Genomic DNA, 14,121 nt, shown 5'->3' with positions numbered 1-14,121 from the left:
AGACCAGCTGTGTATTTGCCCATCATGAAGAGCATGACCTAACCATTCCCTTCCATTTTAAGCAGATGGTTCCATTTGTACATGGAAGCAGTCCTGGCTGATGGACTGCTCAACTCACTCCTTGGCTAATCCTTAGCCAGCAGTGGGAGTTAGAGGGTGCATGACTACTGACTAATGAACCCCTGGAAAAACAACCACCTAAAATTAAGTCATCTTGCAGACACACTGGTTATTCCACCCAAATTCACTGCCTCATGCAGTCCATCACACAGCCTCACACAGTTGCACTGCTACTAAGGAATCAGTTGAAATAGGAAGAAGCAATTAGGGACAGGCAGGAGTTGCCTAAACTGGACCTGTCACCAAGACAATTAAACATTTAGCAATGCAATAACTGTCAATCTGCCTAAAGGAATCTTAATTGGAGTGTCACATTCTACAGTCAGTGGATTACAGAAGTTTAGGGGAAAAGGTTCTTTTATCATCTCACTAAATAATGTCCATGTCACAAGCATTACATCAAAGGGTGTTGGAGCTGCCAAAATACTCCATTGGTGAATTGATTTCAGTTTAACTCACTATTTAAAATGCAGGTTTGCTTCTTAATAAAACCCTTGAAAAACCAACACACAAGTTCAAGATGCAAACTGAATACAAGATTTTTGAACACTGACTCCGTCCCCATGAATTTAACAAGGCCCCTCTAACATACATATCCAAAGGCTTCAAAACACACACACGTACAGGTTGCATATTTTTTCCCAGGAAAAGGACTAAAGGAATGGAGAATGTAAGACCTTCCTTTTTTATTGGAACATACTACTATGAGTGTACTAGAGTAAAAAAAAATCTGCAAAAGAAATCTAACCAAATTGTGTCTGATTTGCACAACTTACATTATTTGAGAAAACTGATGAACATTAATGGAATGGAAATTAACTGGCAAGTAGATTTGGAGAGACAGCCTACTGAAATTTAAAACTAGCAGGTTGGGCATGTTAATCCATTCCAAAAAAAAAAAAAGGGATTTGCTCAGTGAAACTGGAACAGGATTGAAAAGAGGAAGTTAAAATCCTGTTAGAGAGCTCTTCAGCCGAAGATGCATTTAAAATTAAGATTGCTTCATTCTTAAAACTATGTTGCCCAAGAAACTGATCTTCCAAGATTAAGTCTATGCAATCAGCAGGGTGTGTACACGCATCAAAGAAAAGACTGTCTCTCCTGGCCAGGCAATGGGGTGTAGTTTTAAGCAGCAATGGAGTGTAGTTTTAAGTGGTTCCAGTATTGGAACCACTAGCTCAAAATCAACTGGTATACAAAAAGGTGAATGGGGAAAGACACTCCACGCCTAGTATAGGTAGTACAGCTTGATAGCCTCCCTGCTGGCAACATTTCACCTATTCGTGTTTTAGCAATGGCTCCACACTGAAGTTTTAAGAGAGAAACCTCCTGTGCAAGATTTTGGCAAAAATGCTGCACAAATTATGCTTTTATCCAGACTTCACAAAAAAGCTAAAGCCATGATGTTTAACTGAAACATCAACACCTTAAAAGTCCAAAGAATAGAAGTAAATCAGGATGTGGCTTCATATTGTAGATAAAAGTTCAAGTATATGCCAGGTCACACCTCCTTCCTTTAACTTAGACACAGTGTTCAGTTAGAAATTTGTCTTTTGCAAAGCTGAAAAGGCCAAAAGATAGCTGCAGTGATGTGATATGCCCTCACAAATGCTGTTAGAGCACAGAAGCCCATGCAAACATCTCTGCATCCAAAGTGACACTATCTTATAAGGTAGTCTTTTACTGTAAGCCAAACTAACATGACAAACTACAGAATCCAGTTTTCTGATGTCTCAGGTTTTACACTGTTTCATGCATACTACTCAAGTACAAAATCTTTAATTAAAAAACAAAACTCCACCGAATATGCTCTCTTCACAAATGCTAAAACTAGTATTACTTAATCACCAGGAGGCGCTAGAAATATTAGTTCCACCTCATGTGACTGAAGAAAACACTAGGAAATACGATTATACCAAGCAGGCTGAAAATGTGGTTAAAGAATTTGACCAAGCTTTCCTTTTTATGTGTGTGTGTGATTAGTCATTAGTGCAAAATATATGTGGTTGTCTCTGCAGCAACTATTGCACTGGTACTTCCCCCTTTTTTTTTTTATATTTACAAAAAGATTACTGAGCAAAAGAAATAATGCTGAATTCTCACTAAGTGGAGGGTTTTTTCATGCATAAGCAGTCTGTAAGCTTTGTTGCTAAAACAGACACAGTTTTCCAATGGTCTCTGATTACCAAGCCTTGAATCTAAAACATCATTCTATTACAAGACAATTGAATTTTAAATACGTACTAACTCACAAGGAGACTTGGGACATAAACACATCCTCTACAAAAGCCCTAATCGCAAAAGCAGCTAATGCATGCAGAACTAGTTCGCATCACATTACACTGTCACACACACAGTTACAGAGGAAAGGAAAGGTGTTCGAACAGATAAAAGCTATTGACACGAACCTGATAAATCCAGCCTGCCTCTGCTACACATGGCTTCATTAACAGTGAAGAGTGAAAGCATCAGAGCTTAATCAACTTGCATCACAGCTAATACTCATACCCATTCCAGTCCCATCCTGTTTATGACACTTGCAGGCACAGCTAGCAAGACTCTGGCATCGTCATCATCTTGGGCAGCAAGGCTGAAAACAACGCCGGGGTAAAGAACCCCAATACAGAAAATCTACTGCCAGATTTCAAATTTTTTTTTTTTTTTTTCATCCATCATCCATAACTGTAGTGCCAAGACTGTCAACCAAATTCAGAACTTGAACTTTAACAAAATTTTTCTATTAGGCAACGGCAGTTTTAATCAGACTGTAAGCTTTGCTCAAGACAAGGATCACGGCTTTAACATTTACTTTTTCTATTTTAAATTGTCTGTTCTCATAATAACGTGGTGCTTTGACTCTCAGGCAAAGCTGGCAGGTACCATTACCCTGTAAATAAAGGTAGTGCATGCCATTTAGCAATGATGGCTCAAAACACCAGTGACAAGCATGCTAGTTTGGGGGAGTTTTGCTACAGAACATTCCTTCTATATCTTACAGAATGCAGAACTTCATTTTAAAAAGTGATTTTTTTTTTTTTAATGCTTCTATGCCCCAAACATTATAGGCATATACCCAAAATGTTACAGGCATGTGCTCCCCAAAAGCTGTTTCATATTATATCATGTTCAAGCAGCTCTAGACTCTTATGTAAAAATGATGTAACCCATGGAAACAACTTCATTAAATGACTGAAGTAAACTGCCTCATCTCTTTGACCACTTAATATGTAGTCTGCATTTTCTATCCAATCTAGTATCATATTTAGTCTACGGTGCCTTTCTAGAAACATGTGGCTCTAATAGTGGTCTTGCTTTATACTGGAGTTGTGGCTTTTGCTTGATGACTAATTTCACATAGCTGTTCAAAATACTAAAATTGCTTCAACATTTCAGAATAAGGCTTAGAATCCTAAGGCGAAAAAATAAATGAACATTCAGTTTTAAATGTTTTAGAGTCTTGAGAAATTGTTTATTGGTTCAGGCACATTAAATTATGAGGAAAACACCTTGGAAGAAGCTTGAGTGTCAACCTGAAGAATTATGAAATAGCCAAGCTTTTTTTAAAAAAAAAAATAATTCAAACAAAATACTACCAAATAGACTTATCTATTTTAAGCATGTCCTACTTATGCTTTATAATTAGACACTTCTATGAGATAGTACAGAAAGTAATCAAAGAAAGATTCATCAGATGTTAGTGTTAGCATCCAGGATCACTCAAGAGCTACAATGTCCCACCCACACCAGCTTCACCATTCAGGACATAGATTGATGATGCAGAGATTCTGAAAGATTACAGGATATAGCCCTCCAATTGAGAAACCACAAAGTACTAAGCCCTCTGCTTGTTAAGACTCAACAGATAAATACTTACATGGAGAAAACACAACTTTCTATATCAAGTAAAAGCGTAATGAAATTATGGAAAGTATCTGACTTGATGCCTTTGCCTCTATATCAGAATATGTAATATGTGAGCTATTTTTCTTCCTCCAAGAAGATAAATTTTAAAGCATGAGACTTAATAGGTATTAACAATATTCTAAATAATCCTACTGAAGACAGGCTTTTAGTGGGATGTAGACAGTCATAGTCTACTAAAGGGAATAGACTGATCTTACCTGTCTATACTCTAGTAAGAGCTACCCAATTTCTGCTTCCACTAAGCTTAGAAGTGTATTTATTTGTCAGTGAAAACAACCTCAGAAGAATCCCACACTGGATTTTCACTGTGCAGCCAGAATGTTCTGCACTAACTCACGAGCAGTTAGGCAGAGAATATGCCACCTTAGAGCAGCCTTCGTGAAGGATCACAAGCAACACAGAGCAACCATGTGAGTAGCTGACGATTTGCACTAATTAGAGATACTGCCTACAGGAAGGCTCAGCCGTTTGAATTAAAAGCACTGCTTGACTTCTCTGAAGAGGCATTGCTCAACCCTTCATATATCTGCACAAGGCAAAGTAAGTTACAAATTAGAGGCTGTACAGCTTTATATTGCAATGATAAGTTCTTTAGTCATCTTATACAGATATTTTTGTGATTTCTTTTGGCAAGTGTTGCCATCATTTCCGAAAACTGACAGAGAAGACTCACTAATAGGAGCAGGCAAGACCTGAGTAAATCAGAGAGCCGCCCAACACTTGCAGCAAGCAAACACCCAACATCATCTTCATCTAGATAAAAGCAATCTTGGATTAAGAGCAATGATTCTCCTCTGCCCTCGCATGCAACTGCTCTGATATTCTACTGATGACATAACTCCACGGAAGGGAATAAGGATTTGTGTTCTGGCTTTATTCCCTCTTTGGATACATAAGTATCCCAGAAAGAATATAGATTTTAAAGAAAAAAGAAAAAGAACACCCCCTGGATCAAACCTATCCCCTACCCATGCCCTGCACACTTTTAAGTCAAACTCAGACCATTAACCTGGAGGATATGTGATTGAAGCCAAATCACTACCAGGTTAAACGGTATATGCACATTCTATTCAGGAAAAAAAGCACAAAAAATAAACTTAATTAAACCCTCAAACAACTAAAAATGTGCAAACTAAAAATTAAACTATGTTTAATCATCAGTTTCATGAAAATCGTGAAATTGAATTGCAAAGTATTTTTGTAAAATTTGAGCCAAAATTCAGTCAGATAATTATTTTCAGGAAAATTTCAATACATACTCAGTGAAGCAGCTAGAGTTGAGAACCTGGAAATTCTTTGTGATAGTTTTATTAGTTTACAATACTACTAATTTGCTTATTTCAATAAAGAGCAAAATACCATGTGATTTCATAAACACTATCCCACATCCAGTAATGGATACCAATGGTTATTCTTCCATTTTAATATAATTACTTTTCTAGATTACTTACTACTTGCATCATAGTATCTTTACAGGATATAAAAGCGATATAAAAGCTGTGAGCTGGTTATACAATGGCACCACATTAATGCATTATTAAGATCTTCCTATGACAATCTCTCATCAGTCCAAAAAAACATGCCAATGTAATTTCTTAAAAAAGACAGAATGTATTCTCACTAGTCTCAAACCCACATACATAACTACTGTCACACCATTATCTTTGCTCCTCCTCCACTTATTACTCTAAAAATTCCTCAATTCCTCTTTTAAATACATATACCTAAAGTTCAGCATTAGAAAATAAACCTGGTTTTATTGAAAATAATTCAAACATACATATTTCTGAATACATACTTCCAATAATACCCATCATAGTACAAGAATGAATATAATCTTTCCCAAATCTCAATAGTGACAGTGTCCCAGATTGTTCAGCTGATTAAGAAAACTACATTTTAAAGTTTGGAATCCAAAGACTTCTTTCACTGTACCTTATTATACCGTTACAAGAATGCTGTTTATCCTGTAGAAAACTCCTGCCTCAAATTTACATCTACAGTTCTGTCCTAATTCATCTCTATGCAAGCTCATTACAACAGGAAAATTTATGAACTACTTAGACCAAACACACATCTAAAGCAATATTGTAATCTAGACTGGTCTGAGGATCCTTCCCTTAGAGGAGAAAGCCACCAACCAACATGAGTAAAAATTCATTTACCAGTTTGTATTTTATTGGGAATTTTCAACTTTATGAAAATAATTTGCTCAATGTATACTTCATTTTCATATACAACCAGCAGAGTTTCAAGACTGCAACATGCAGAATAGTGTATCCTCGTTATCTAAAAATTAAAAGAAAAGATTCAAGTCTGGACCCCTCTCCCATCATGACTTAAAATTTACACTCATGTAGCCACCTGCAGTATTCACAGCTGTTTCCTAAGATACTTTCCTGATGACAGAAAAGCACCTGTACCATAGGCAAGTCTTAATCTAATATAGTAGTTTGGCATTTGAGAACAAGTGGCAGAAGGCCAACACAACAAAAGCTCAAAGATATACACACATAAAAAGACATTGTCCTACGGAAGAAGTCTCCCTCCCAAATCACAGCTTGACAGCCAAGAGCAAAAGCATTTCCATACAGGTTCTGATGTTTCAACTGCTTTATTTTAAAGCTTCAGAGTACTCAAAGATCTACAAGATCACGCTCAAGGTTTTGCTTTCACCAAGAGCTGTTGGTTAACCAGTAACAGCAGTAAGGAGACTATTGACCCCTCTAGTTCTATTGACCCCTCAGTTGGTAACTAATATATTTGATGTAAGAACCAGAGGTTGAAGCAGCTAATTAAAATAGAAATGGACGATTTCATATACTTAAAATGTGGAGCCATGAAAAAGAGCTTTGGAATATCAGCAATAAAATACACTACTACTTAGATTTAAACCAATCAGCTGAAGTACTCTTGTTAGAAGAGACAGCACCTTGGGGCTTTTATACAACCCCATTTGAAAAAAGCAAAGCTTTACAGTCCCAAGTAGTGGAAAGTCCCCAGACAGCATTAAAATTTTTGGACAACTTTACCAGATTGGCTTTTGCATCTCTGATTCAAAACTATGCTTGCTTTATTACAGCTACAAAGAACAGATCCTGATTTTTAAACACACATGCATGGGTACACTTGTCAGAGCACACATGTACTCTTATCCCACTTCACCTTATCAAAGTTGATTCAACTAGTAAAAGGGACCCAAGTGGGCTAGTCTGCAAAAGTAAAATTGACAATATTCTTCTGAAAGACAATTATTTAATCTAAAGCCAAATCCCCCCCAAAGGATATTTATCAAGGTTGCAAACAGATCCACAGAAGCAGGCAGGAATCCCCATACTAGATATTGAACATCTCCCTCCTCCCAACCTCAAACCCACACATGCCCCATCAGCAAACAGACCAAAAAAAAAAAAAAACCCCACACCTGTTGCCGCTATCAGCTTAAACTTTTTGCAGCCAATGCTTTTCCTCTTCAAGTTTTGAATTTCACAAAATTTCAGTATAATCTTTTCTCTAGGTTAGATTTAGGTGACTTGAAAAGATTATGGACAAAACTATTATATCCTAGCAATCATCAGCTGGACCCTCATATTACTGTTACAAAAGATCATCTTATGGGAAAATCTGATAAACCTTTTGCAGTAATTCTAGAAGAGCACTTCACACACATAGCATAGTCAAGAATAAGGCAGAATAAACAATGGTTTTATGTCCAGAAGTGTAAATGAAGTTAACTGAGGTCAAACAACACAAAAGGGACTCAAGCTCTCAAAGAATATCCACCTGAAACAGTCATCTTGTTTATGATCTTGTTTAAGTGCATTTCAAGCCAAGCCATTTGGCAGTTAAGTCTGTTGGACGGCTTAAAAAAAAAAAAAAAATTTAAGAAGAAATCCCCTGCAATTAGTGTTTTCTCCACTGCTGTGCCAGGATGTGTCAGTCTGCACAAAAGGTAAGCTTCCTTCTACTGACTATGATGCAGCTGACTGCACTCAGCATAGTTATTCTAGAGATCATTTATAGCACATTGGACCAACAGAATAACATTACAGGCTGAGGTCTGGTATTAGGTCAAAAAGACACATCAAACAGTGAATTCTCCAGCATTTTCAGCACAGAGCAAAGACATCAGATACTCCTCCTAATTGTGCTAGAAGACCTATAAACAGCTTTATTATGAAGCCTCTGTCATGGAAGGTAGTCTTCTTCCAATCTCTCAAACGAATGGAAGAAAAAAAAAAAATTTCACACACATGGTATTCTCTGATCAGCACTCCACCTGTGCTTTGCTGTACACAAAATATATTAAAACCTGTGTTTTACTTAGCTACTACCTCAGCAGTAGTTTCTTCCCCCTTGGTGACCTGCACATTTTCTTTCCCATTTTTTAAGATTTCAGTAATGGGCTTAGTTTGTCATAATTTGCCCTTTATAAAATTATCAGAGGTTTAAATCAAAACACTACATTTATATTCAGCTGGTAATTTAATGGTGATCTCCAGCAGACTTCTGTGGGCATTTAGCTCCTGAAGCACACTGCCCTACTCCGGTAAATAGGGAGATTCACATCAATAATTCTGTGAATGTTGCCATGCATATGGTACAAACATGCCATATATGGTATAAGCGTAAGTAGCTGCAGTTAATCAGATGACATTCACTGCTGAAAAGATAAAGGCGTTCAGTTATTACATTGTAACTGGAGTTGTGGCACTCTGCCCTATGTTGCCACTGAAACTGCTGCCAAAAAAGCCTCAATAACAGCACCACTGAATGAAACGTTTGCTTGTCCAGCCTACTCCAAAGAGCATCACATTTACAGTGATCTTGGTACGCAGTAACTGGGAAAACCCAGAACTACCTGAAGGATTTCCATCAGATCTTAAAAGGAATAAGGACGTCTCAAAATACAAATACAAAGGAAATGACAGTTCTCGCTGAGGAAAAAAAATAAATAAAAATTACCAGCCTTGATTTGTCAAGGACAAGGGCACATCCTGTGCCAGCAGGCTCAACTCTGCTGCCCTCAAGCCATTCTGCTCCATTTACTGGAGCACACTGGTTTATATAAGCATGTACTAAATACAGAGAGGAAGCTTTCTACAGTTTGAACCTGAAAGACATTTCTGTAGTGTTATGCAAACAGGGGTAAAATATGCAGATTTAAGAGCAAAAGCTGTAGCTGTACAAAAGGAAAGAAAGTTGATACAAGAGCGCACCCAGAACAGCTGTACGTAACAGAGGTAACGTATCACTCCTGGAAGAAAAGCTAATGTCATAAGTCATTAGCATTAACAGACAAACCTTTTCTTCTGAGCTGTAATCTGCACTGTAACTAGCATCAAAATTTTACGTATCAGTGATAGCAACACCTACCTTACACCTATAAGCAGCGCTATCAGCATTGAACAAATAGGATCTGCTATCATTAGACCATAGTTCTGCATCAGTATAGCAGATATGATTACACCAATACTTCCAAGCGTGTCTGCAACAATGTGTAGAAATACACCTGCAAGAGATTAATTGGTATCATTACAACTTGGTGTTGTTAAAGTTAATGGAGTATTTCAAAGACAGTTTACCGAGAAGGGATGCAAGAACTAGATAACATGATTTACACTTGCTAAATTTGAGGTCAGTTTTTGGTCAAACACAGGAAGCAAGCACAGGACTTCAACACACTTGTAAAATATAGAGCACGTGAAAAATTTACATTGTTTTCTGCGCTTAGCACTAAGAAGTATTTCGCGGCATGGCTATCAACTTAAGCAGTGATTAACAGATGTAGATAAATTTTGTTTCATTCAATATCCACCCATATTACAGTAAAGACAGTAAAGAAGCTCATGCTCCCTAATGCCTACAGACAGTAAGTATTATGTAAGATGGAAATACTGTTAACAGAAAGAGTTCTGTAAAGCTCTGAAAGATGCTGATGATCTATTGACGGTTTCTTGTGGAAGTTATTTGGCAAATAAATCCAAGACAAATGATTTTGAGAATTTAAAAAATACTGCAGACATGAACAACTTCACTCTTGTTTTGAAGAATAACACACTACCTTAAAAGACAAAGAAACACTTTGCAGCTAAAATTTAGCCTTTGGAGCTCTCTGCTGGCAATGACAGGAACAGTCATTCAGAAACAGCATTCTGAATACAGTTCTCCAGACTCTGCAAATCCCTCCTCAGAAAAACAATGTACAAATATAAATCAGCTCTTTAGTGATTTTCCCAAGACTTTATTTGTACTGGGTCTGGCTGGGATGGAGTGTGGTTTTCTCCATAGCAGCCTGCATGATGCTGTGTTTCAGACTTGAGACTAGAACACTGCTGACCACAAACCAGTGTTTTAGCTATTCTCAAACAGTGCTTGCACAGCATCAAGGCCTTCTGTTTCTCACTGCCCCCACAGCAAGCAGGCTGGGGTGGGCAAGATGCTGGGAGAACACATAGTCAGGACAGCTGACCCAAATGGACCAGGGGGATATTCCATCCCATATAACATCACGCTCAGCAATAAAACTGAGGAGCAGTCTTTCTAAATTAGAAGTTGCTCAGAGACTGGCCAGGTATTGGTCTGCCGGTGGGAGGTGGTGAGCAATTGCCTTTTGTCCTGATTTTGGCTGGGATAATTTTCTCCCTAATAGCTGGTACAGTGCTGTGTTTTGGATTTAATATGAGAATTAGTATGAGTATGAACACACTGAAGTTTTAGCTGTTGTTTAATATCACTTATCCCAAGTTAAGGCTTTTTTAGTTTCCCATGCTCTGTGAGCAAGCACTTGCACAAGAAGCTGGGAGGGAGCACGGCCAGGACGCCTGACCCGAAGCAGCCAAAGGCATATTCCATACCACAGAACATCATGCTCAGTATATAAAGTGGGGGGAGCTGGCTGGGGGGCAGATTGTTGCTCAGTCATCAGTCAGCAGGTGGTAAGCAATTACACTGTGCATCACTTGCCTTTCTTGAGTTTTATTTCTTTTAAAAATTATATTCCTTTTCATTATCATTATATTTTGATATTTTATTTTAGTTACTAAACCCTTATCTCAATCCACAAGTTTTACTATCTTTTCCTGATTCTCCTCCCCATCCCCCTGGGGGGGCAGGGCAGGAGTGAGTGAGCAGCTGCCTGGTGCTTAGTTGCTAGCTGGGGTTAAACCACAACATCTTTACATTACTTGGGGTTGGGGTCTTTTCTTCCCCCCCCCCCCCTTCACTTACTAAACTGTCTTTATCTCAATCCAAGAGTAGTTCTTGCTTTTATTCATCAAATTCTCTTCCCTGTACCCCTGGAGGAATGAGCAAGCAGCTGCTGGGTGCTTAGTTGCTGACCAGAGCCAACCCACCACAGTATTGAAAAATTAAAATATAAAATTGAGTCTTTTTAATACACGTCAATTAAAATGTGCCTTTCATGAAAAGGCTGACTTTCAAGTATCTTCTGCTGAAGTACTAAGTATACATGTATGTAGTACAGAATACTATGCCTTCTAGAAGAGGTTGAAAACGTTCCCTTTCAAAGACTACAAACAAAACAGAAAATCATTCAATAAGAGAAAATAGTATGTACATTTTGGTATGCCAAATAAATACTCCCTCTTACATTACATAATTTTCTCCCTCTAACTTCTGAACCTTTAAAAAAATAATTAATCAAAGCTCAAAACTGGTATCTAAATTATCAGTAATTTTATTTACACTAATGCTTAGATCATGGACTCCAATACTCCTTCAAGCAATTTAGAGTGAATTACCATCTTGTCTAAATCAACTGTAATAGCCTGATGAAATGCAAGTTTTAAGCTCAGGTACCCTTTAACAAATAAATCAATCAATCTGCATTTTTCAAATATATTCTAACTTAATAATACTGTTTTTCACTTTCTGGAGCATACATTGCAGTTAGGCTCCTCAGGTTTCTGCTTTCACCCACTCTTTCCTAGATTTTTATTATCTGATTTTTCAGCATCAGTAACAGAAGCTGAATTCCAGCTTTTGGGATCTCCCTCTTAAACTGTATTGACACTGCATTACATTTAGACTTCAGTGAATGTCTCGATGCCTAGCTATGCATAGGGTACGGCACTGCTCTGTTTACAGGTAGAAGGGGACTTTGTAAAATAGCTCCTCTAAGAAAAATGTAGCATTTACCCAGAGGCACCCTCTAAACAGTAATAAGCAGGCCAATCATGATAAAACTAAGAAACCACTATACTTATCATACCTTGTAAAATCTGTTTGCTGGATCCAGCCATCCCTTCAAGAGAATGGTCATCTGTGAAGACAATTATTGGCATATTAACCTACACAAAGGCTCTCTCTAGTGGTATATTCTGTTACGGTCTTCCTTTTCTGAAATTTCTTGAACAGACAAGCTGCTCACAATACTTTAACTATTGTCTTTTAATGCAGCAATCAAGTCAAAAGTCTTAAAACACATTTAAAAAAACCAAAATACCACTTTACACAATAAATTTTATATATGTAAAAATAAAAAGAGCAACATTTGTTTTTTAATGAAAACAAACTGAGAAATAAGACCTTTGTAGTATTTAGCAAAATAAGGCCCCCTCAAGAATACCAGCCATACACATAAGCAAGAAAACTAAGGTCACATAAATTTGCTAACCAGCAGTATTTCACTTAAGCAAGCATTTATACCCAATATAAACAAAAAGACTTGGAGAATGTAGAACTAAGTCAAAAAAATCCTCTCATCCAAGAAGATTTATTCCTCTGTGGACATTGTCAGAAAGGTATTTTAAGAAAAATTTGTTAAGTGATAGCAAATGACTTCTAGTGAAGATATATAATAATTTATGCAAAAGTTGATTTGAATACCAAATTGCACAAAACAGATGGCTACATTCCCTGTTCTACTGGGGTGGTGGGGCTGGAGAGAACAAGACACAGGATGGGGGAATTCCTGCGTTCCCATCAAACTCCAGGAAAACAAGCACTGATTTTCTACTAAAAATAGCAAGAAAAGGACAAGTAAATATTTTTATACTCTTTGTCACCTCCTGTCTGCAAGTTACCACAGTATTCTCTGCTCTGAACATGCACTTTTTCAGTCACATCAGATTTTAGTTTATGGCTTAGGCAGGAAGAATTGACAACCCTGCATTACAATAAGGCTTTCGTTTGCATTGTTTCACATAGGTAGTAAACAACACACTGTCTCTTCTCCCACAGTGAAGGCTACTGATCATATTTTTCCATGGATGTCCCTTCACAGACTGTTCACCTTTATAGAAAAGATTTAAGCATAGATAAGATACCAAGTATCTTTTTCATATCCCACTTAAAAACAACTACATAAGATGTGGAAAATCTTGTATCTGAGGTCACAAACCAAATAGGAGATATCAATCCCTAAGTACCCAAAGTCAAACTGCTTGTTCATCTTTCCTAATATCTCGATCTGTAAAATTATTAAAATGAAGAACATCAGCAAAGAGGCTTAATTTTGTCTATTGATTTTAATGAAAAATTGAAACAGAGCACTTAATAATTAATTTTATTATATTTCTATAGCATACATCTGTTTCATTTCTTGCTGTACTGGGTCTGGCTGAGCTGGAGTTGGTTTTCCCCTACAGCAGCCCTCACGGTGCTGTGTTTTATGTTGGAAGCTGGCAGGGTGTTGATAGCACCCTGGTGTTGTGGCTACTGCTGAGCAGTGCTTACATAGCACCAAGGCTCTTCCCGACATTTTCCACCCCCCAGTGGGACGGGGTGGGAAAGATCTTGGGAGGACAACTGACCCGAACTGACCAAAGGGATATTCCAGACCATATGACGTCTGCTCAGTGTAAAGCTGGGAAAAAGGAGGAAGGGGGTGGGGTCACCCTTGGTCCCCTGAGGCAACCACTGCGTGTATGGGAGCCCTGCTCCTGAGAAGGCCCAACATTGCCTGATCATGGGAAGTAGAGAATAAATGTTTTCTTTTTTTGCTTCCACGCATGGACCTTTGCTTTGCTTATATTAAAACTGCTTTTGTTTTACCCACAAGGGTTGGTCTATCTTACTTTCTTTCCCCTCTTTGCCCTGTTGAGAAAAAAAGGG

The 14,121-nt window shown here is 37.7% G+C and overlaps 1 protein-coding gene across 4 annotated transcripts in view; it reads right to left on the bottom strand.

The window, feature by feature from the left end:
• The window catches only part of SLC30A7 (solute carrier family 30 member 7), a 35,239-nt gene that overhangs the window by 10,064 nt on the left and 11,054 nt on the right, over positions 1-14,121 (bottom strand). For all 4 annotated transcript variants that reach the window (XM_074906676.1, XM_074906674.1, XM_074906673.1 and 1 more), the window contains 2 exons: positions 12,278-12,328; positions 9,421-9,556 (listed from right to left, as the gene is read on the bottom strand). In XM_074906676.1, the coding sequence (XP_074762777.1) occupies positions 9,421-9,556; positions 12,278-12,328 (187 nt within the window). The remainder of the gene's footprint in view (positions 1-9,420; positions 9,557-12,277; positions 12,329-14,121) is intronic.

This window comes from Athene noctua, chromosome 5 (assembly GCF_965140245.1).
Source record: "Athene noctua chromosome 5, bAthNoc1.hap1.1, whole genome shotgun sequence".
Taxonomy (NCBI): domain Eukaryota; kingdom Metazoa; phylum Chordata; class Aves; order Strigiformes; family Strigidae; genus Athene; species Athene noctua.
This window is presented reverse-complemented; position numbering and strand designations above follow the sequence as displayed.